The following is a 24,221-nucleotide window of genomic DNA, read 5'->3' as shown; positions in this document are numbered from 1 at the left end:
ATCACCGAGCAACTGCAAAGCTGCAATTACTGAGCACTCTTTCTCCCTGAGTCTTCAGTGGAGGTGGGGAAATCTTTAGGGGAGGGCTTTTTAAGGTACTGTGTAAACACAGAAGAAAGCATGTGTCCCTCCCCTGCGGCAAAGGCAGAGAAGTAATACTGTGAGTGTATAGTTAAAGCAGATACAAAATACCTAATACCAAAACAGCCCAGTGACAAAGTAGACGCAAGAATGCTAACCAAGAGCAAAATATTAGCAAATCAAATGCAATCATCCATAAAAAGATTACGACATCAGGATCACGTGAGAATTTATTCTAGAAGAGCAGATCTGATGAGGCATTTTAAAGTGAAGCTAAATATGTCAAAATAAGTGAGAAAAATGCATCGGGAGATGCAGTAAATATATCTGAACAAATTCAATATCCAATCAGGATTAAAACAGACAGCAACAAAACAACTCTTGAAAAACTGAAAGAGAGTATCTTTAGTGGAACATGAAGTTTCTGAAAATAAAAAATCATGAACATTAACATAATCATACTTAGTAAAGAACTATTGAAATATTTGCTCTGGAAACAAGGATGAGAACGAGCTGCCATACTCATTATTCTGATACTAATACTTCACAGAAGGCCGGTTACTACAGTAAGGATCAAAATAGCTTTGTTTACAGATTGCTTGATTGGACATAGAAAAATCTAAAGCAATGTAGTCTGTTTGAATTGCATCAATTACAAGTAGTTAAGTCATTTCAAAATGTCAGTACATAAAATCTTTTTTCTATATGCACGTGATAACAACAGAAATATAGAAAAAGCCATTTCAAAAGGAAACCATGAGCAATGATGTTATTAAAATTCCAATTTCAAAATAAATTTAATGAAAGATGTGAGATGAATCCTGAAAATTTAAAAACCTGTGTTAAGATTTGAAGATCTTAGATAGAGGTCATTTATCAACAAATTAATCTATAAAGTTAACCCAATCATAAATTCCCAATGACCTTTTTAAAAAATGATCATTTCTGTAATTTAGCATGGAAATATAAAGGCTAAAAGTATAAAAACAATCATGAAAAAGGTAAATGGACTTAATAGACCTAAACATTGTGCCTTGATTAAAGGCAATAAAAGTAAAGCAGGATATGGCAGTGATCAATCACTAGATTTAAGAATACAGAAATAAATATACCATATATATCTAGTTGACTAAAATGTATTAATCTACCATAGTAGAGTAGGAATGACATTGTCCGTTTAAACTCTGTTTCAATTGAATCTTCTTTCAGAAAGCAAGAATCCAGGTCACTTTATAAATGGCAAACACCAAATTAATTACAGTTAAGTTGGAAATCAAGATGTAAACACTATAGAGCTTTGAAAAGTAGTCATAAAAATTTATTTTCACTATCTTGTTGGGGGCAAACTTTTCTGGTAGATCATAAGAATGATGACTACTAGAGAAAATATTTTTTAAAAAAGGTCCTTTTTGAAGTGTTTATCAAATGCATCATTTTTCATGTTAATACTAATATGCACTCTGGAAGAATCATGCAATGTGAACATCAAAAGAAAGACTCACATTCAAAATCTGTAAAGAATTCCTATAAACTGGCAAAAGGTTATCATAATACACATAGAGAGAAATCAGCAGAAAAATGAAAAGAAAGGCAGATCAAAAACTCAGTGTCACAGAACCTCATGAATTACTAAAGGAGTTTGTGAACTAAGACCACGATGATTTCTCCTACTCATCTACTGATAGTTAACATAAAATAAGTTGAACTAAGTGAAATAAATGTATTGAAAAATAAATAAGTAAAATAAAATATATGATTGAAATAAATACAGAATATAGAAGAATTGGAACTCACACATTTCTAGGAAAATCTAATGTTTATGAGTGCTTTGTTAAACATCGTAAAACTGTAATAATTAAGATAGAGTCTTTGTAATTTCTAGTAAACTTTATCATAATAAATTGTAAACTCATAATTATATATATATATATATATCAGTAATAATACGTACCCACAAATGATTACATTTATTTATCAAAATAAAACATATATTTATGATATTGCCATTTAAAATATTTCCAAAGTATAAATCCAAAATTATAGCCACAATGGAATAGAAAAATGAGTTTTGATTTATTCATACAATCAGATAGCAAATAAGTCTAAAAATGAACAGAAAATTGTAAAACACACCAGTATAGCTGACTGTTATGAAAGCATATAGTATGTGTGCATGGTTTTAAATTGATGAGGTTCAAAAGAGTAACATAAGAATTCTGCATGTTATTTCTAATTTGAATGTTCTGAGTTTGAAAAAGAAGGAAGAGAAAATCTCTTGTACTAGTTACATAGTATGCTTACTGAAAATGCGTCAGTCTCTATAGATATCATCACTGCACTTCTATGTGTTACACTTCAGTGTAAACACTAACCACGAGCATATGCATGTGTACATGTGTGTGTGCATACATGAATATACTTAGCATGAACTCTGCTCTTCTGCATGCAAAGCAACCCCAAATAAAATTTGAAAAATATTTTCTGAGAATAAACTGATTTGTACATCTCATTATTATTATATTTAATCCATTGGATTCATTTCCATGAAGTTCATTAGTTCAATGGAAATGATTCAATACTGCCATATATCACTGAGTGATAGATAGGTCCCAAGAAGCCAAGTGTCACAAGGATCATTCCCAGGATTTGAAACCTAATGCAATTTTCTCATACCTATTAGTTGCTGACTCCTCCTGCTTCCTTCCAGGTTTTGATAATATTTGTAGGTCTTATTCCATCCGTGATTCACCATTAACATTCTTTTGAGATCAGAACTTGTTTTCTAGTTTCAGAGATCCACAAATGGAAAGAAATTTAGCCCAGAATGGACTACACTCAGAGTCCTACGTATGCTTGATTTAGAGCTTTTAGGTGATAATATTAGACGTTAGAGTTAGTGAGATCATGGCTTTGAATTCATGCTTTCATGGTTTAAAAAGTTAAAAACATGTATTTTGTATATCATTTGTATGTCGTAAATGTGATTGGGCATTTGGAAACCAGAGTATACTTTTTTTGGTAGACAGAGTAACAGTGTACCAAACTTGCTTACATCTTCATCCCCAGTCCCTATACACATAGGCTATGTTCTTTTGTAAAATGAGTGTTCAGGTAGAAATTATTTTGGGGGATCTAGGTGGGGCAATGTAAACAGTGCTTTTTTTTTTTTTTTTTTTTTTTTTTTTTTTTGCTATGGAAATGCAGAACACCAAAGTAAAGAACATAAAAATTTTAGTGATTGTAGTGATGCACTTTGAATATGGAGGAGGTCTTATGAGACGGTGTACTACCTGCAGAATTTGGAAAACAACAGCAGATTCTCCATTGAACTTTGCAGAGATAGCTCAGCCATTAAGAACATTGCTGATTTTGTGAAGAACTTGGCTTCGGTTTCAGTACCCACATAGGGAGACTCACAACAGCCTCTCACTCCAGTCTCATGTTATATGATGCCCTCTCTGGGCTTATATGGGCTCTAGCATGCTCATGGTGCACAGACACATACTCAGGCACACTTACAACACACAAACATGTCACATGTGCGCATGTAATGTATGTGCACATATGTTACAGATAGAGTGTAGACTAATCAATCACTTATTTAACATTCCTGTCTCTCGGGAATATAGCAATGGCTTCTGTCATTTTATGCCTTTAATACTGTGATAAGTTGTTAAAGAAACAATGGAAAACTAATATTTCAATTCATTTCTTATGTAGCTGAGGATAAAGTCATACATCTCAAGCATTGGGCTGTTTTTTTTTTTGGACATGTGGCATCAAATGAAAAATTGAGAGGTCTCATCCTATGTGGCCAATGTTATCCTGGAGCCAAAGCAAGGCTGGATACAAAAAGAAACATTAAGCAGATGCCTATAGCCTTGAAGAATATAAATGCTAACAAAATGTTTATCAAAACACTAGCAAACTGAATGAAATAAACCGCTAACCATGACTAAGTAGTACTAGGATGAAAGAATGAATCAATAACATGAGCCAACAAATATATTAGGCAAGCAAAAACTCATAATATTTTCTTTATTCTTTCTTTGTTCAGATTTATTTGTTTATTTTTATTATATTATATTTATATCATTTAGAACAAATTTAAATTTAAATATATTTGATCATATTTTTCCCTTCCCCATGTTCCTTAAGATTCTCCTCAGTCCCTGCCCACCCAACTGTGAGTTCTTTTTCTAAAGCAAACAAAAACCCAACAAGACAACAAAAACATCCCATACTAAGAAAACAAAATAAAAACATGCCAAAAAAAAAAAAACAAACAAACAAACAAAAAAACACCGCCATCAAACTCTAACAAAAGAGGAGCACGTGAAGTGTTGTGGGATCCTTTATATGTGCCCCTAAGCATGAGACCTAGTCCTGAAGTGGTGGACATACCCATCGCCACCACTGGAGAAAGCTCTCAACAGGTATAAGCAACAGTTCGGCTGTTAACTTTACCCTAGTAATACACTGTTATGTAAATGTACCACATTTTCTTTATTCATTCTTCTGTTGAAAGTCATCTAGGCTGTTTGCAATTTCTGCCTATTATAAGTAAAGTTGCGATGAACAGGGTTGAGCAAGTGTTTTGTGGTAGGAAGTAGCATTCTTTGGATATATGGCCAAGAAAGCTATCCCTGAGTCTTCCGGCAAGGTTAGTTTTTGTGTTCCTGAGGAACCACACATTTCCACTACTCTCAGCCATGGATGAGTATTCCTCTTAGTCCACACACCCTTGCCAAGACGACAATTTTTCTTTTGATCTTAGCCATTCTGACAGACTGAAGATGAAATCTCAAAGTGGCTTCAACTCTCATTTCCCAGGTGGCTAAGTATGTTTATCATTTTTAAAAAGTGTTTCTCGGCCATTTGAGTTCCTCTGTTCAAAATTCTGTTTCGATCTGTAACCCATTCGTAAATTAAGTTAATTGCTTTAATGATATCTAGTTTATTGAGTTCTTTATATATTTTTGATATTAGTCCTGTATCAGGTGTAAAGTTGGTAAAAATGTTTTCCCATTCCGTACGTTGCCGCTTGCTCCAAATAATGTTGTCTTTTATCACGCGGAAGCTTTCCGTGAGGCTCCACTTACTGTTGATCTTAGTGTCTTTAATACAGTTGTTCTATTTAGAGAATCCTCTTCCACGCCAATGAGTTCAAGTCCATCCCCACTTTCTCTTCTATCCTGTTCAGTTTATCTGTGCTGGGGTCTTTGATCCATTTGGAATTGAGTTTTGTACAGAGTGACAAGTATGGATCTATTTGTATTCTCCTACATGTAGACAGACAGTTTGAAAAGCATCCACAAAATTGTCTTTTAATAAGTAAAACAGAGAAGGCTTCAATAAATTTGCTATAAAAGTAGCATGTTTCAACTCTACCAAGAGCATACCAGAGATTTGATGCCCAGGGACCTAGGATTGACCCAAGCACAATTGGCACTAATGATGATAGTGATCATTATGATGGTAATGATGGTGATGATGATGGTGATGATAATGCCAACAAAATTATTCCTAATTAGATTCTGCTATATTCATAAGCTGGAGCTTAGCCAAACCATCATCAGAAAGGCTTCATCCAGCAACTAATGGAAGCAGATGTCGAGACCCACTGTGAAATTTAGAAAGAGCTCAGGGAACCCCACAGAAGAGCATAAAGAAGGATTGTAGCAGCCAGAGGGATTGAGGGCAGTCACAGAACATGGCCCACAGAATCAACTAAGCAGGGCTCATTAGTGCTCACAGAATCTGGAGCAACAGTCAGCGAGCTTGTATGCATTTGAGCTGGTTCCTCTGTATATAGGTTATGGTTGTATACCTTCGTGTGTTTGTAGGACTTCTAACAGTGGGGGTAAGGTGTGTCTCTGATGCTTTTTGCCTGCTTTTGGTACCTGTGTCCTCCTACTGGGTTGCCTCAACAAGCCTTAATATTAGGTGGGTTGATGCCTAATGTTATTGCTAATCAATATGACATATTTGGTTCATATCCCTGAGCAGTCTTCTCTTTTCCAAAGACAAACAGAGGAGTGGATATGGGGGAAAGGTTGGGGGAAGGGCTTAGAAGAGTGGAGGGATGGGAAACTCCAATGGTGATGCACTATATGAGAGAAATTTGAAGAGATTATATGACAGGGTTATTACTAACATTTTACTCAAGATAAATTAACCCAACATAGTTGTCTTCTGAGAGCCTTCACTTAGTGAGGATCCAGACAGATGCTGGGACTTGCTGCTGGGTTCCAGGGGACAATGGTATAGAAGAATGAGAAATGGAAGAACCCAAAGGGTCCAGGGTCTCCACAAGGGGATCATCAAGGCTGGTGAATCTGGACCTGGGTGGGGGTGCATAAACTGTTTTACTAAACACGGACAATGCATGCAGTAGACCTTCTGTTCAGATCAGCTCATTCTCCATGGATGTGGGGAGAGCAGGACTGCCCCTGACATGAACTCTAATGCCCCCAATTTGATCACTTCCCCTTGGTTGGGAGGCCTGGTGGCACACAGAAATCAGGCTATCCGATGAGACTGGATAGGCTGTGGTCATATGGTGTGGGAGGAGATTTTCTTCTGTAGAGTCTAGGGTAGGGAATAGGGCAAAAGAAGGAGGGAGAAATGAGAAGATACAAGCGAAGGGATAAGAATCGGATGTAATCTAAATAAATTATAATTTAAAAAACAAATATTCAATTACCACTTATATGTAATATTGTATGTATTAGAAAATTTGCATCTGGAATTCTTAGCCAGAGCAAGTAAGTAAGAAAAATAAAAACTATGCAGTAAAATAGCAAAGGAAGAATTTGTTTTCTGATGACACTGGTGTATGCATGTGTGTAATAGAAGAAGAAACATTACTGGTGGAGTCAACTGGTGTGTAATTATGAGGTAGACTGGTCCAGGTCACAGAAGAGCAGAACTGGACTCAAGTAACTGAATGTCTTCTTTAGGATCTGAGGTATAAATCACTAGACTCCTAATAACTGCCTAATTTGACACTGGAAATTTACAGATATTTGGCTCATAAACACAAATTTGAGAAGTGAACAATGAGTGTGGCTGGGAAGAATGGAATTTAAAGGAAGAAGTTAATCTCCTCACATAGCAACACCAAGGAGAAGACAATGACCCAAAATCTTGACTCGATCATCTTGTGAGTGATTTATAAGTCTCATTTTACAAAGCTGTGTTTGTTACTCACTATCTGTAGAATGCCACGGCTTAGCACACTTTACCCATTGATTTTGCTCAGCATTTCCACTGTGTTGGATAGCTGCCACTACTTAATTCATGGCATGGTGACCAGCTATCATACTGCCTCAAAGTTCTATAATAGTTTCTAAGACAGAAACGATTTATAAAGTTGCGTCTAAAGTTTGGCAAATGCTGTGTCAGTGGTCTGCATGTGAGTGAGTAAGTCCTGTGGTATATTCACTGTTATCTCTCCCCTGACAGCCATGTCTGCAGAAGTAGAACCGCCATTTGGAGTGTTGATATATTGGATAAGCCACACTCCTCCGCATCTAGATATAGATATCAAATAGTTTCAGTAAGATACTCTCTATAGAAATGTAGAGGTTCGGAGCTGGAGAGATGGCTCAGTGGTTAAGAGCACTGCCTGCTCTTCCAAAGGACCCGGGTTCAATACCCAGCACCCACATGGCAACTCACAACTGTCTGTAACTCCAAGATCTGACACTCTCACACCAACACACATAAATTAAAATTAAATAAAATATTTAAAAAAACAAAAAAGAAATGTAGTGGTTCATGTAACAACCACTGTAAATTAATGTTCAGCTTAGTCTCCCCTGGGTTTGATGTTTGTCTTCTTGTACTTGGTATAGTGCGTATTGAACTCCTATGTGGATTAAGAGGGGCATAGGATCACACCTTCTAATTATTACTGTCTTAGAAAGTAATGGTCTTAGGCTATCTATCAAGTCTCATCGTGGTAGCCTGCTTATTCTTTTTCTGAGTGACACCAGGCCTCCCCACCATGGGGAAGTGGCCAAATATGGGGCACCAGAGTTCATGTCCAGGTCAGTCCCCACTCTCCACTGAACTGTGGAGAACATCCTGTCCATTGGCTAGATCTGAGTAGGGGTTCAATGTTTACTGCATGTATTGTCCTTGCTTGGTGCAGTTGTTTGAGCAGACCCCCTGGGTCCAGTTCTGCCCATCATGATGTTCTACTTGTAGGTTTCTAGGACCCTCTTGGTCCTTCTATTTTCCCATTATCCCATACTTCTCTCACCTAGGGTCCCAATAGGAAGTTCTCACATCTATCTCAATCTCCAGGTAGGTGATATAGTGGAGGAGGAGGTCGCCCTCGGTCACAGACCTAGGGAAGGGGGATGGGGTGAAAGCAGGAGGGAGGGAGGAACAGGTGAATACAAGTGAGGGGAAAACAATTGAGGTTTAATCTAAATAAATTAATTAAATAATAAAAATGAAAAGAAAGAAAGAAAGAAAAATGTACTCAGCCATATTTACTGTAGCACAGTTCCCAGTAGCTGAGATATGGAATTACCTTTTGGGAGTCCATCAAGAGGTGCATAGAGGTGAAAGAAATGTGGCATATATAAACAAATTACATGGTTTTCAGAAGAAAAAAAGAGGAAGTAATGGTCAATGGTGAGGATATTGATAATGGATCTGTCATCCAAAAAACTTGTCACCATTAGTTGTTGGATATGAATTAAGCCTTATCTTGCTTTTTTTTGTGCTAGCATCTACCCTGTCTGTCCCCCGAATCGTTAACAACTTATCACCCTTCTCACTAACAACTGTGGCCAGCTGTTGCTTCATTCTGACCTTTTCTCCACTCTGTCCACTCTTCCCCTCTGTCTTAGAGGTGAGAAAACCTTTTTAATCTTAGGGGCTGTAAATTTAGTTGTTCACAGGAAAAAATAAAGCCTTCAGAGAACCTACTTGTCATTATACAGAATATATTAATTCATGAGATAATTGATTAGCATTTGTATTTATTTTGTATTTAAAATATTTTTTAAAACCTTTTCATCGCTTTTTATGGATTTCACATCATGTACCCCAATCCCACTCGTCTGTCCCTCCCCGCAAACCCACTCTCCATCCTTGTAACCTTTGCTTCATATGCTTTTGTCTATACTTCTTTGCTTGAAATGTTTATATCAGTAACTCCTGGGCACGGTAGGAGTCCTCTGGCTTCTGATACTCTTTCAACTCTGGAGCCTCTCCGGGACTCCTCTCAGCTAGCCTTTTGTCTTGTGTCATGCTGGTCCTGTAGCTTCGGATCTGTAGGACCAGCCCCTTCATATGCTCTTTAATAGTTCACCAATGGGATCAGGGCTTGAGAGGTATCTGAGCGGGTCAGCCTGCCAACTCTCCTACTATCAAGCCCTAGGGCCCTCGGCTCACTAGGAATTCTAACAGCCAAGGCCAGTTCTGTTCTTCTGCCCAGGTGAGGTGCGGGGCCTGCTTACACAGGTGTTGCAACTAGTGAGGCACTTGGTCAGTTCTCCCAATCTCATGACTCCGAGGTCAGCTCTCCTGCCTGCCATAGATGATGAAGGACCAGGAAGGGGAGGAGGGTGGTCCTGCCTCTTCTGCTCCACAGCCCATCGGACAAGAGGTAGGGGCAGATCTCCTGCTCTCGTGACTCCAGGACCACCTTTCCCACCTGCCATAGGAGTCAAGGTGTGAAGATTGGGTAGGGCAACCCTCCCTCTCCCAGATCATAGCATGGCAGACAACTTGTGGGGTCAGATCTCTGGTGCTCATACCCTCTGGTCTGGCTCTCCCATAACCCAGTCATCGGGTTCAGTGAGATGCAGGGTCTGCTCTGGTGAGGGGCAACAACAGCTCTCCTGCTTTCGTGACCCCGGGGCTAGGTCAGCTATGTGCCATAGGTGGTATGAGGTGAGGGAGAAGGAGGGTTTCTCTTCCTAGTCCACGCTACTTCATGGGAGATGAATAGCAGGGACAGCTCTCTGACACACTTATCCTTGGGAGGCTCACATGCAACACCTGCAATGTTCTTGGTCCCTTAACCTCAGTATCAAAGCAGTGTCAGCTCTCCTGCTCTCATGACCCCAAGGTCAGCTCTCCAAGGATGCTCAGGTAGGTAGTGGAGCTAGTTCTTCACAGGCCTCAGACATCAATATGCCCCCAGGCAGGAGCCCAGACCAGGGATATCCACTTGGCCTTTGGGGATAACAAACCCCTGACGATGTAGGGCCATGGACTCAAACAAGGCCTCTGGTGGTAGGCCAGGACAGGAGCCCACCACGGTCCAAGGTGGCATCAGCAGCTATGCTTATCAGGCAGCTCCTCACTACTCTCATGCCTCCACGTCTGCCTTTCTTCATTGGGCCCACATATTTCTATTTCTATTTTCTGTTTCTCCTCTCAGTGGCGCCCAGGGTTTCTGAGTATCTGGGGGTTGTCTCAGGAGTGCTGTGCCCTGCTTATGCATCATGGCACGGGGCAGGTGTTGTCTCAGGCATATTCTGCATGGTGCCAGATTGGTGATAATTTCAGGCTATAACCCTGGCCCACTCTGGTGCGTGTCTCTGGCTCACTCCGTGCTTTGACCCACCTGAGTGGCCCCAGTGATCTGTCTTGTGTTCACTGCTGCCCCGGGTCATGGGAGCCTGTCTGGGCCGCTGTGGCGACCCACTGGTAATTGTCTCAGGCTAGCTCCCTGTCCCAACACGTGGCCACTGGATTGGTGGTCGCCTCAAGCTTGCTATAATCAGGCTACTAATCACTTGGATGTACCCAGGTCCTAACACCGTGAGTAGACATGACCTCTCTCCTCTCTGCCACCTACTGATGCAGACGTGACACTGCAGCCACACGTGCAATAGCGCTAGGGGCAGGAGTATGTGTATTCTTTTTTGAGAATAAGGTCCACAGGAGCAATCATCTCTGCTTTTGATCATGATTACATTAATTAGATGACACTATTTAAGTGCACAGATTTGAATATATGAAAATAATTCAAGTTTATTTAATTTCAAAGGAGATCTCATATGAACTTCTATATTTCATTTTAAAATTATGGGATTTATTAGGTTTCAATTAATCTCAGCCCACTGGGAAGAAGGTGTTTATGACACTGGAGTAGATGCAACATTAACCTGAGAAAATGTCCACACAGATGAATCTTATTCAGCTGAGAACACACAGTTACAAGCTGAAATCTTGGTACCTTTTTTGTTGCTATCTTATTTTCTTACAAAAAATGACTTTAAATGATCTTAGAAATAGAAATTAACTTTAATTGAATTATCCCTTTGTCATATGCTTTATTTCTGTTCATATTGTAGGAGTATTCTAGTGACTCATTTAATATTTACTAAGCACTTCGGGGGATTTCCAAAACCCCCAGTATGTCATTTTAAGAAAACATAAATTTAGTTTTCACTAAAGGACAGTTTTGAAACCAAATTTTCAGTCTTTTTCTCCTCTCATAATTATTTTTTGCTGTATAAAGAGGAATTTAAGTAAATATATAAAGTTGTTTTTTATTATGCTAAGGGAATCTTAAATTGCATTTACATATTTACTGCTTGCATACTGCTGTGCTGGTAATGGCAAATGCAGAGTTTATTCAAATAGTTGTCTTTCAAACACATGTGCGAGGAGGTCAAAGAACATCTAGGCTGTTCTAAGCCCCTCAGCAAATAATAGTAATAATACGGTCCACAGAAATGAAAATTGGAGATGGGTTCCTAAAATACCCCTGGGGGTGTACAATGCCACATTGTACCTGGCCATGCATTCTATTCACGTCAGCAGGCTGAGGTAGCGCATCATGTGATAATTGTAACTCAACATGAATAGAAAAGGCAACTGTAGGTCACGCTGCTGTCAAGACTACTCTTGCAAACAGGCAAAAACCCCAAATCAATTATACACTGAAAATGTTTTTTTACATTGAAAATGTTTGGAATTTTAGAGTAAGCCTATAATTGTAATTAGAAACTACAGTATTCTTAGTGTCATCAATGCCCAGAAGTTAATATTTAGCTAGCACTATCGTAAGCCCTCCCTGATTAGTTACAATAATGCTTGCTAAAGGAGGGTGCCAGTGCCTTTCTCCAGTAAAAGTTTCCCACCCGTTTCTTGGGCAATAAAATCTAGTTAAACTCTGTGGGCCACACTGAAAAACAAGACATAGGAATGGCAGCCAGACTGGCGGAGAGGGAGAGTTCCACGGGGTGAGAAAGTGAGCGTGCGGGGAAGCTGAATAGCAGTCATGACAACAGTGTATGAAACTGCTGAAGATGGCGGTATATAGAGAACAACATATATGGGAACTGATCTGGACATTTCAAATATTTTTATTTTTGATACTATAATTACATAATTTCATCCTGTGCTTTTGTTCCTCCTAAGCCTTCAATGTATTCTTCCTTGATCTCTTTCAATTCGTTCTCTCTCTCTCTCTCTCTCTCTCTCTCTCTCTCTCTCTCTCTCTCTCTCTCTCTCTCTCTCATCATTTGTTGCTATAGACACACGTAGGTATGTATACACATATATATGTACACACATATATTGTTCTTAAGAATATATATTCCTAATTACCTTCAAAGTTTGTACAGTGTCGACTGTTCATATGTGTTCAGGAATGAGCAGTCATCATTGGATAACCAAGTGGCATGCTCTTTTCTGGAGACCATTTCTCCCCTCCTCCGCATTCTTCTATTGCCTGTATTCCTCAGTGTAGGGTTAGGGCCTCTTGGCATTTCCCCTGTCAACATTAGCCTGTCTATTTTCGCTGTCTTTTTCCAGCTCATATTTAAATAGACTTTATGGATGTATCTTCTGATGCTCCTAGAAGACACAATCTCACTGCAACCTCCCCTGTCCTCTGGCTCCTACAGCTCTCTTCTGCCCCGTTTCCTGCAGGGCTTCCTGAGCCTTAGGTGCAGGGGCTGTTTTTGTAAGTGCTCCACTGGGGCTGGGCTCCGCAACCCCCTCTATTTTGACCAGTTTTTCCTGCTTATGATGATCTCCAAACGGAAGTTAGGACTACACTGACCTATAGGCGTAAGGACAGACATTTAGAATATAGTTAGGGATTGTGCTGTTTCAGTAAAGAGGTGGTCGTAGCTTATCCTCAAAGAACCATGACTCTTGTAGGTAGTTGTCTCGGTTTCCTGTATTAGCTTTGATTTCCCTCTTGGTGAGCAAATCTAAAGTCCAATAAGGGAGATGTCAGTTACTGTGAAGGTAAGTGCCTCTGCTGACCCCTTAGAGCAATAGCACCATGGTGGCCCTTGTGCCTCTGCTGACCCCTTAGAGCAATAGCACCATGGTGGCCCTTGTGCCTCTGCTGACCCCTTAGAGCAATAGCACCATGGTGGCCCTTGTGCCTCTGCTGACCCCTTAGAGCAATAGCACCATGGTGGCCCTTGTTAAATGGGTAGGATCGTTAGGTTTGAGCCATGAGGGATGTGTCTTAATACCCAAAACAATGTTTTCAAAATGTTGTGCTCTCTTGCATGTCTATGTATGTGTGACACTTTCAGACCTAGTTTTTTTTTTCCTTTTAATGGAGAACTTCCTGAACATTATCCTAACTTGTATGATACCTATTTCTGAAGCACATTATTCACTTTAGTCTAAATACACAATTTCAGTAGGATTTATGCATTGGTTGACACCAGTTCTGACATTAATTTTATATCTAAAACTGTAATATGTGAAACCCTAAGGTCATTTTTCTGAAATATGGGGGAGAGATGATTGTCAGAATATGCTCTGTATTAACAAAAAATAGATCGAATTTATTTCTCATATTCTCAAGCTTTGAAATAAAAATATATTAGCCTTCAGTAGTTTGAACTAAAGTGAGGTAGTTGGTAGTGTTTTCTTTAACCTTCTTGAATTTGGCTTCATCGGCAGTAGTTCATAGGGAAGTGATTTGGGGGGGGGGCGGGTTGAGAGACGGCTTCTGTGGTTTAGAGAGTTACCTAGCTCTGCTAGTTTGTTTGTTTTTTGCCAGTTTCCTGATCTCGACTCTCGACTGTCATTTCTGTTGTCTGTAAATGTGATGGTGAGTCTTACCCTCTTATATGTTTAAGAGTAATATAATAAAAATAAACTCTAAGACAAAATGAAAATACTCCCTGATTGTGATTCCATTACAGTTCTGAAACTAACCAGTCAACCATTTAAATGTAAACTTCTCATATGTATTTAATCCAGTGCTTACATTATAAAGCTGATATTGGCAGACTCTATGCCTGGTGCCAAAAAAATCTATAATGTGATCTGAACTATGATCCAGTTGTAGCTCATCCATTTACAGCATCATGTATTTTTCCCTCACACGTGACAGTAAGAGCTCAATGTAAATCACGCCCACTCATTGCATATACACAACCAGAAGTTTACACGTACTTCTCCCTTGGTTTCCAGATGGGATTGCATCCAAGTCCTCTTGTGGGTAACGAATGTCCATTGACACTGATATTCCTCACACAAAAAGGCAAATTGTTTACAGATGTGTACAGTGATTTTCTGGTATGCTTTAATTCTTCTCTGTATAACCTACAATATCTATTATAATATAAATTATATTTAAGGGCTTTAAATGTTATATGTTTAAAAATTAAAGACAAGAATACTGTGTGGGACTAGAGAGGTCGGTCGGCCAGGAGAGGTGCCTTCAGCTAGGCTACACACTGGATTTGATCCTTGAACCCACGTGATGGAAGAGCCAGCGCTCATAAGTTGTCTTCCGACCTCTACACGTGCACAGTAGGACTAACCCACTAGCCACACCAATAGATAAATAGATGCGCTACATTTTAGAAGAGTGCATTTCATGCACTTTCATTACAAATACAACTTCTCTTCAAATGTAATTTATCTACAGTGTATTCAATTTGCAGACACTGGACCTAGAGACGGAGAAGGTTGACAGTAGACAAAACACAGGAGAGGGCAAAAACCTGATTAAAAAAAAAATAGTAAACTAGGTGGTGATATTGCTTAAGCATAGAAAGAAGAAAGTCCGGACAAGCTTGAAGGTAGAAATTACCTAAAAATACAGGAAAGGGTAAGGAAAACCCTAGAGAATGAGGAGAAACCTGCGTAAAACTTTACTTAACATTTATATGTCCATGTAAGTTGTCTGCATTTGCCTGCCTGCTCCTTAAGTGTTCTTTACTGTTCAGCATCCTTGGTCTTCATCTGTATAGCCTCCTCCGATCTTCTACTAACTGTCCACTGGAGCAGCACTTACCCAGCAGGCACTGTAGCTCCGAGTATGGCTCCACAGCAGTCAACAACTGGGTGTCTATTAACATAAATTAATGGATCCTCATGCAGATGACGCATGGTTAGATAGATGGAGGAATGTGTACTCCAATAGACAAAAAGTACACACATCTCATTTTACAAGTTTTGTGATGTCAAAATATAGCCCCAAATTTCCATAGCCACAGAAACTAACAGCAGATTAAGTTTTTTCTCTTTGTTCTTTTTAAAAAATTTATTTATTCATATTACATCTCAATTGTTAGCCCTTCCCCTGTTTCCTCCCATTCTTCCCTCCCTTCCACTTCCCCCCTTCTCCCCTCCCCTATGTCTGTGATTGAGGGAGACTTCCTCCCCCTGCACTCAGAGGAAGGATAGCAAGTTACCAAGAAGAGACTCGATATTCTAAGAGCAGATTAAGTTTTTAATTCCTTTGTAAATGCGTCGAGCCTCTTCATCTCCCAAACACACAAAAGCAGAAGCTATGCAGGAGAAAGTGTACTACGGAAGCCTCCACACACCTTTCCAGTCTACCTAGACCGCTGAAGCAAAAGGCAGTGAACTGCTTGACCTAGTCTAGTAGAAATATATTACCCAGAATTCTAGAGGCTTTTAAGTGCAAGTCAAGACCCTGGGCGATTCAGGGCTATGGTGAAAGACCTTGTTTCTAGACCGAGGAAGGCAATGTCGTGGCATAGCCTCACTGGTCGAAAGGCAAAAGGTTTCTCTAATTATTTGGAACAAGAGCACTGGCCTCATTTTTTTTTCTAGATACTTAAATTCAACTTTTTTTTTTCTCTGAAGTATCCTCTATTTTGAAATACATCATTTGCATTTTTGCTGTTAAAGCTTTCTTTTTTTTCATTTTAAAATAAAATTTATAAATTTTTTTTACACATACAATTATATTATTACAAATATATCCAATAAACTACCTATAGCGAGAAGAACCATGAAACAATCAGGAATTATATACATTACACTCACAGTGCTTTGGCTATTTGTTTTCCTATCTTGGTGCATCTAAAATTATGAATGTAAATATCCATCCTATCTCATCATTATCAACTTAACACTTCTATCTAGACCTAAAAACATCTTAAACCCTTAAGCTTAATTGTAAAATTAAACTGTTTTGCCTTCTACCTTATTAGAGATGTGAGAAGGAATAAAATTAATTACCTGAGTATACAGGGAATGCAAGTTAGCAGCTTCCCAAACGAGAAGATGACAGGAACAGTTTGCTGCAAACAGGCCTCATTATTAAGCCTGCTTCACAACATAATCACCGCCCACAAATTCCCATCCCAAATACCATCACCATGAGCATTGCATTTCAAAATATGAGCTTGGCTGGAACGTCATAAAATCGGAAAATAACTAGAAATGGAGGGACCGGGAAGGGTCAGGAGCTCCACAGGGAGACCATCAAGGCCGGCGGATCTGGATCCAGGGGGAGCTGCACAAACTGATGCACCAGCCAAGGACAATGCATGCAGAGAACCTAGACCCCTGTTTAGATAGAGCCAACGGTCTGCGGATTCTCAAAGCGGGGGTGGCGGTGGTGGGGGGAGCGGGACTGTCTCTGAACCTCTGACGGGCACTCGGGAAGATTTGATCACTGCCCCTTGGCAGGACAGCCTTGCAGGCACACAGAGGAAGGGGATGCAGGTTATCCAGATGAGACCTGTGGCCAGATTGTGGGTTAGAAGCCCCCGTCTCACCGAGGGATAGGGGAGGGGAATAGCGCAGAAGAGAGAGGGAGAGTACGGGAACGGGAAGATAAGAGACCTCACAATCCTTACTTAGCAAGAAAGTGGGTCAGAGGAGAGGACATCCTATTGAGACTTTAGGCGAGAGTAGCATGGAAGAATGAGGAAATAGTAGGACTCACAGGGTCCTGGAAACCTACAAGAAGAACTTTATGACAGGCAGATCTGGATCCTGGGGTCCTCCTCAAACTAAGGCACCAGCCAAGGAGAACATAGGCAGTAAGCTTCGAACCCCTACCAAGACCTAGCCGACGAACATGACACTCTCCACCGTTGAGTGGAGAGTGAGATCTGACTCTCACACGAACTCTGGTGCCCCTTTTCTGACCATGTCCCCCGGATGAGGGAGGGAAGAATGGGAGGAAACAGGGGAAGGGCTATCAATCGAGATGTAATATGAAGAAATTAATAAAATTTAACAATGTATCAAAAAAAAAAGAGTCCTCACAATCGGTATGTAGTGTGTGAATAAATAATAATATATATATATATGTACACCAGCGACAAGAGATATTATTGTTTCCATATATTTGTGATTTAATTCATTGAAAGTAATATCCCTTTAATATGCTTGTCACCCTAAGGGACTTATGCTTCTTTGAGTCTAGGATTATTTTATTTATACCTTCACTGTATGATAGAACCATCACTTGTTAAAAATATATTTAAAAGAAGTACATATCTATGTAAACAAAACTAATTTATTTCATATGTTAGTAATACTCTTTAGTAAATTCAAGATTAATTATATATGTATATGTATTATTTTCTTTAAATTATTTATATATTATTAAGTATGTGGGTATATCCAAAGAACTCAGTTAGAGGAGAAATTTTTTACTACTCTTCAGTGCCACAACTTAATCCTAATATAAATGGAAAATAATACATTTCAAAACAATGAAACAATACGTCTGAGTCTGGATGATTAAATACAAGCTAAGAAAAAGAGATGAAACTTAAATAAGATTTCATGCCAAGCATACAAGGGGCGGGGGGGGGGGGAATAGGAAGGAAAGGCTCAAGACGCACTGCCACTGATAAGAGTTACTGAAACTAAGATCGGTTGTGTGATGAGTTTTCAAGAAGACACGATTTAGCTTTGCCTAATATTTGTAAGCATTAAATACTTCAAAAACTTAATTATTTCAAAGACTTCTTTGATGTTAGAGCACAAGGAACTGGAGAAATTCCAAAGGCATGAATAAAGACTTCATAATAAAATCCAATTATGTTTTCCTAAAACAAAAGAATTCCTTTTGCAGATGACTTAAAATATTTAATGAAAAAAAAAAAAAAAACAAAAACAAAAGAAGAAGCCAATAATTACAGATCTGATTTGTTTTCTTCACCCCACTCATAGTCAGGAATAAAAAAACATTACTCTGAAAATTAGTTTTATCTGAGCTAGTATTAAAAATGAAAAGTTCAAATGAACTTGAGGTACTTTTATATTCCTTCCCTTAAAAAACATTTCAAAATACAAGCTTGGTTGAAAAGTCATAAAATCAGAAAATAGTTAGAAATGTCCACCCCCAACAGGTGATATTGTTGTTTTCATATGTCTGTGAGTTAATTCATTGCCCTTGATAGCCCCTTAATATGCTTGACACCCTAAAGGGACTGGTGCTTATTTTGAGTCCACGATTATTTTACACCTTCACTGTATGACAGAACCAATGCTTGTTAGAAGTATATCTAAAAGAAGTGAAAATACATTTAAAAATGATACATTTAGTGTAGAAAATAAAATGAGGTTCTAGATGAGATGGCAGGGAATTGATCTTAAAGTGATAGCTATTGGATATGTCTGTAGATGATCAACTATTAGAACACTTACCTTCTAGTGAGTCCATGTGAGTCCAATACCAGGATACAAGATGTCAAGTGAGGCGGCATACGTTTGTGACATGGTACAGGTATTTTTATGCATTTCAGTTCTTGAAAAGGCAAGATGAATCTTACTCAGCAGTTGAAAGTCATTTGGTTGTCACCTTGAGCAGATACTAAGTTGGTGTCAACAGCTAACATAAACTGTACTTGTAAAGAGACATTTCAGCAACGAAAGAAGCCTTTATGTCAGACATGAGAAGAGATGGTGGTACCAGGGGGGCAGCTGGCATAAGATAGAACATGCTCTGAGCAACCCTTTCTTTTCACGGTAAGAATGCCACAAAGCAAAGGTAAGCTGTGGTAGCTGTTCAGATCTGAGGAGAACTGAGGCAAGCAGAGGTAAGATATGGGTAACTCACAGCACTGAAGATAAACAAATACTTTTCAAGGGTGGGTTCTGTGATGCTCGAAAAGCTCCCAGCTTCAAAGCCCTGTTAGAATTCCATGGTGCACGATCCTTGAGGTAATCAGCATCTCTCTAACTGAATTTCTCCATCAGCAGCTCTTAAGAGGCACCAGTTGTATGCCAGCCGCCAGCCAAGGATCGGGGTGCTGTAACATCATACCACTTCAGCTCTAATAGTTATTTGACATATTTTGGTATCCCTCAGTTTAACTTGTGTCACGACAAAATCTGCTGCATGTAGTTAGTTTTACATACTGTAGAATAATACAAACGTGTATGTTAACAGAGGAATACAATAATAAAAAAATCATAGAACTTTTTGTGTCTTGAATTTCATAGAAACTTTGGGGAAGATGATTTTTTAATATTTTACAACATATAAGCAGTTAGGACATTGAGGTTTACTAATAATCTGGCATTGTGGACATCGGAGAGATGTTTAGTGTTTTATATGTGGTATGGAGAGAAGACAGTTAAGGGCATAAATAAGAGGAAAATCATCATCCCATCTGAGCTGAGGAGACTTGCTGTGTCTACCAAATAAGCTCTGGTTTCAAACTTGAAACATATATGTGTGTGTGTTTGTGTATGTATGTATGTATGTGTGTGTTTGTGTGTGTATGTATGTATGTATGTGTGTGTTTGTGTGTGTATGTATGTATATATGTGTGTGTGTTATTCCATTTATTTATCCTAAGTTTCTCTCTCATTACATATGCATATATGCACATATATATCAGTTATTACAGTCATTTATCCTAAACTTTACTAATTGTTATTGAACATATTTTTTGGGGGGTGGGATTCTCACTTATTTCCTGCACAGCTCTGATCATAGCCCTTGCACCTTAAGAAGGCACTCTGTATCCTGCTGTGCCTAAGAACATTCAGTCAGATTTGAAGCAGGACACTGCACATCATGCTGTGTGTGAGACTTAAACTCCGAGTCTCACTTTTTTGAAACATTGAGAATGACGGCGGTGATGATAATAGAAAAGGCATTAATAGAAACCCATGTATCAGAGGGTGGTTTTGGTATTTGGGAGTCATTCATATAAAATTTAGAAGAGTCTGGAACCTTCCAGGTTCTCTCTCAGTGTCAGCTCTTACTAAGCCACACAGCACAGGAAACATGTGCGTGTGCTTTTCTGTGCCTTTCCAGTACCTTAGAGGGTCCTTCAATAAGCAGCCTCAGAAGTTACCCACAGCACTTCCACTATGTAGACTTATTTCTTACTGGTGTAGTTCCTAACAAAATTGTCACAGCACAGATACATAAGATGTACATCACCCTACACTTGTCACTATGCTATGGATGTTTTCTTGTTTCCAAATTTATGATAGTGATATCTAAGGAAAAGAAGTTCTCTAAAAAGTTTGAAATATGTATATTTCAAAGGTGCACAAGGGTGCACTCTCTCTCTGTCTCTGCCTCCGTGTCTCCCTCTCAGTGCCCGCCCCCCCCCCCCAGAACACATGTCCATTACGTGGTTACTCTTAGAAGACCACATGCTTTCGTTTCTATCTGGCTTTCTCTCTCCTGCTCTTTATGACTGTGCCAAGCTGGATGCCTACTGGTCTTGTCTTCCCAGGCATGTCTGAGGGGCCCAATTACTGTAGTCTAAGGCACTAGGCTCAACTATGAAACTCAAGAGTGTATGCTATGATGTGAGAAATATAACACTAGAAAAGATTGATAAAATGGATTCCTTCTATGCACGCTGAAAAAGCCAATGATGGTACAGATTGTACCTGATAAGGGATGCCAGCTATAGGTGAATACATGATGGGCAATTTACTTAACAGCTGTGATGATGGTGGGATGTGAGAAAACCTAAATGAATTGTGTGGGCTGCATAGAAATTGTTCAAGTTGATATTAATGATAAAAAGGAGAACTATTTTTGTAGACAGGAAATTTATACATTGGCTATATATAATTCTAGAGCAATGCTATAATTGCAGGCATTAGTGTCCTTATAACATTTAGACTACCACTACCTAATAATCAATAACTCCCTTTTCTCCATACCAGTGTCTATTTGATTCAGTAAAGCTAAGCTACACCTTCACAACTTAATGCAAATCAGAGAACATTAAGATTACTCAAAGAACAAAAGATATATATGAAAAAATAAGTATTGAATTTAATAAGGTCACTACACATATATTTGTACTTGTCTGACTTCATGGATAATTTATAACTAATGGGCTTTATAATTTATTAAAATTAGTGTATTATGCAAGTGATGAGGTCCTAGTTGGTGCCAGTTGCCAGTTTGAGCTCTGGATATTCTTTACTAAAGAAAACAAAGTTCTGTGATAAGGAACAAATGTCTTCATACAAGAGATAACTGAAAGCAAGTTAACATGGATGATTATAGATAATTGCCAAATATTATGAAGAAAACTAACCAGGAGAAAAGCTTATGGGACACATACTAAACCATGCAAGAACACACAAGTAGCGTGCAGAAAGCAGCTGTTCTTTGAGAGCAGATCCAGTGTTGTGGTCTCTCACAGCCTTGCTGAAGAATGCAGTGGGGCAAAATGGAGGGCGCTGTGCATTTTACTGACAACCTAGTAGATGACATTCTTGACCTCTCCAATTATGGAATGTAGTAATCACGAGAATATAAAATGATCTTTGCACTCAAATAATCCTTTTGTTAAGGTACACAAAAAATGTTTCTCTATCAATTCTCACTAACGAAAGAATTTTGACACCTGAACATGGCTACGTTTGCTCCACTGACCGGAGGGGGAACTGACTACAAAATCTAGATGTCTTATTACCAAGAAATGCTTCACTGTTGTATGTGAATGTACAAACAAACAAACAAACAAACCCCACAAAACAAATGAACGAACACTCAGACATACCTGGCAAGGCCTGTCACTGAGCTGGGCGCCCTAGATTGTTCTCTGGGTAGAGTGTGCTGCAGGTAAAGTCACAGTGGCCATACTTTCTATCCAAGGAGCCAGTGAAACATGCTTAGGTAAGGTTTCACCCCAATATTGTGAAAGTACAGGACTGAAATGAGGCTTCAGCAAGATGGAAGGTTCTGGAAAAACTTCCGACAAGGAGCAGCATAGTGCCTAGCATGAATTAGGTTCTCTCTGAGTCTGAGTTCCGACTGTGTACTGCTCCATTTTTTTGGGTCAAATGCTAAACATGGAGTTCAGCTTTGTTGTCAGAGTACACACTAGTTGAGGAAATATACAACAGGGAAAGTAATAACTGTTTTAGTAATTAAATATACAAAATGCATGAGGGGGCAAAGAAGGAAAGGATTATTAAAGATAACAAAGTGCAAATCTCAGCAGTTTTGAGTGGCCAAAGGATCTGGGAACTCCTAAGATACTTTTTTAATATTTGAAAATACCAAACAAGGGAATTGATGTTTCACACTCTTAATTTTCAGCTTTACTGTTCCCACTAAGTGTATGCATCAGTTCTTAATTCAGCATTGCTTTGAGCCCAACACTTTAGTAGTCTAGATCTTATTTTTTTAAAATAAGAAACTTAACTAATATTGGTTGGGGGTGAGCAAATTATAATTTTCCCTGGAAGATTTGCATTGGACAGAGTAGTTACAGGCAGTGGCACATCCCTGTAATTTTATGAGAATGGTATTGCCCTGGCTTTCACTGTGTGATTGCTGGTTACCTTCTGTCAGCGAGCAACAGCCTCACTGCAAAGCAGGAGCAGAACCCATCTCTTTGTCTCCGTGGTCAAACCAATTACTTCTTAGAAAGTCGGCATTCCCGTTTTCAGATGACCATGTACAGGAGCAAACGCAGACATCAGAGATGTAAGTAGATGCTGACCCAACTTTCTCATATGACTGAGGTGAGAAAAACATACTTGATTTCTTAAAAGACTAATCATGACTCCTTCCGATACACGCTGGCAGTAGGAGAGATTTTGTAGCTCTTTTAACCCTTACCTTTATCTTTACCCCCTTACATGCTTGAAAGATGTTAGAAGACAGGAGATAATTTGCTTGTTACTATGGCAACCCTTGAAAAGGTTTACAAAATCAACAGAGAAACAGATCCAATGCAGTTTCAGCCTAGCTCAGCAGCCTTCATTCATGCAGGGCGCTGGACAGTTCTTTTCTCTATGAGTGATAGATTTTTCTTTCTTGGAAGTCTATTGGAAGGTTTGGGAAGCCAGTGTAAAACTTCTATTTATGCCTCCAGCTTCAATTACAACATCTCAAGGGACATAAAGCAGTTCAGAACGGAGGAGGGATAGTTAGCTGTGAATGACAAGGTGAATATTTAATAGGCTATGCAATGCCAAACTTACTGGTCCAGAGCGTATTTGTAACATAATTCACTATGGGCACCGTTTCAAAGGGTTAAAAGGAATCATCTGGCATCCTCCCTAAGGATTCTCACTTAAAAGGAATGAAGCTAAATCCCACAACATAGATGATTGTGGAGCCCAAACCCTCAGGATTTAACTGAAAATCAAAGACTGGCCATAAAACTATCTTATGGCAAAGCAATATACCTCCCATGAAAACCTTCCCACTTGCATCTTTCTCTAGTAAGTAAAACTTTCTTGCTTTGTCTTTTCTGTTGTGGAAAGTAAAAATAACCAGTGAGCTCCAAATGGCCTGTCGCTGACTGTGTTTGCCATTTCATACATGTATTGGCATCCCGTTCTTTAGTCAAATCTGTGCTTTATTACTTTTCATTACAGTGTGTTTAGATGTTATAGAATTATTTCAGAAGCAGAAAGAGTATCAGCAGCAATTCATCTGTCAAAAAATCCCGAACCTGATAGAG

The 24,221-nt window shown here is 39.0% G+C and overlaps 1 protein-coding gene and 1 non-coding gene across 7 annotated transcripts in view; one reads left to right on the top strand and one right to left on the bottom strand.

The window, feature by feature from the left end:
- Nucleotides 1-24,221, top strand: part of Ralyl (RALY RNA binding protein like) — a 675,570-nt gene that overhangs the window by 419,892 nt on the left and 231,457 nt on the right. Inside the window, exon 1 of one of the 6 annotated variants that reach the window (XM_051139882.1) lies at nucleotides 23,072-23,236. The exons of the other annotated variants lie outside the window; for them this stretch is intronic. Coding sequence (XP_050995839.1) covers nucleotides 23,200-23,236 — 37 coding nt within the window. The 5' untranslated portion in view covers nucleotides 23,072-23,199. Of the gene's footprint in view, nucleotides 1-23,071; nucleotides 23,237-24,221 lie in introns of those variants that run through there. 6 annotated transcript variants of the gene reach the window in all.
- On the bottom strand, nucleotides 10,828-10,959 carry LOC127183839 (small nucleolar RNA SNORA17). Its single transcript, XR_007830087.1, has one exon. It is a non-coding gene; the product is annotated as a small nucleolar RNA SNORA17 (small nucleolar RNA).

The sequence above is a fragment of the Acomys russatus genome, chromosome 31 (assembly GCF_903995435.1).
Source record: "Acomys russatus chromosome 31, mAcoRus1.1, whole genome shotgun sequence".
Taxonomy (NCBI): domain Eukaryota; kingdom Metazoa; phylum Chordata; class Mammalia; order Rodentia; family Muridae; genus Acomys; species Acomys russatus.
Note: the sequence above shows the minus strand (reverse complement) of the source record. Positions and strands in the feature narration are given on the sequence as shown.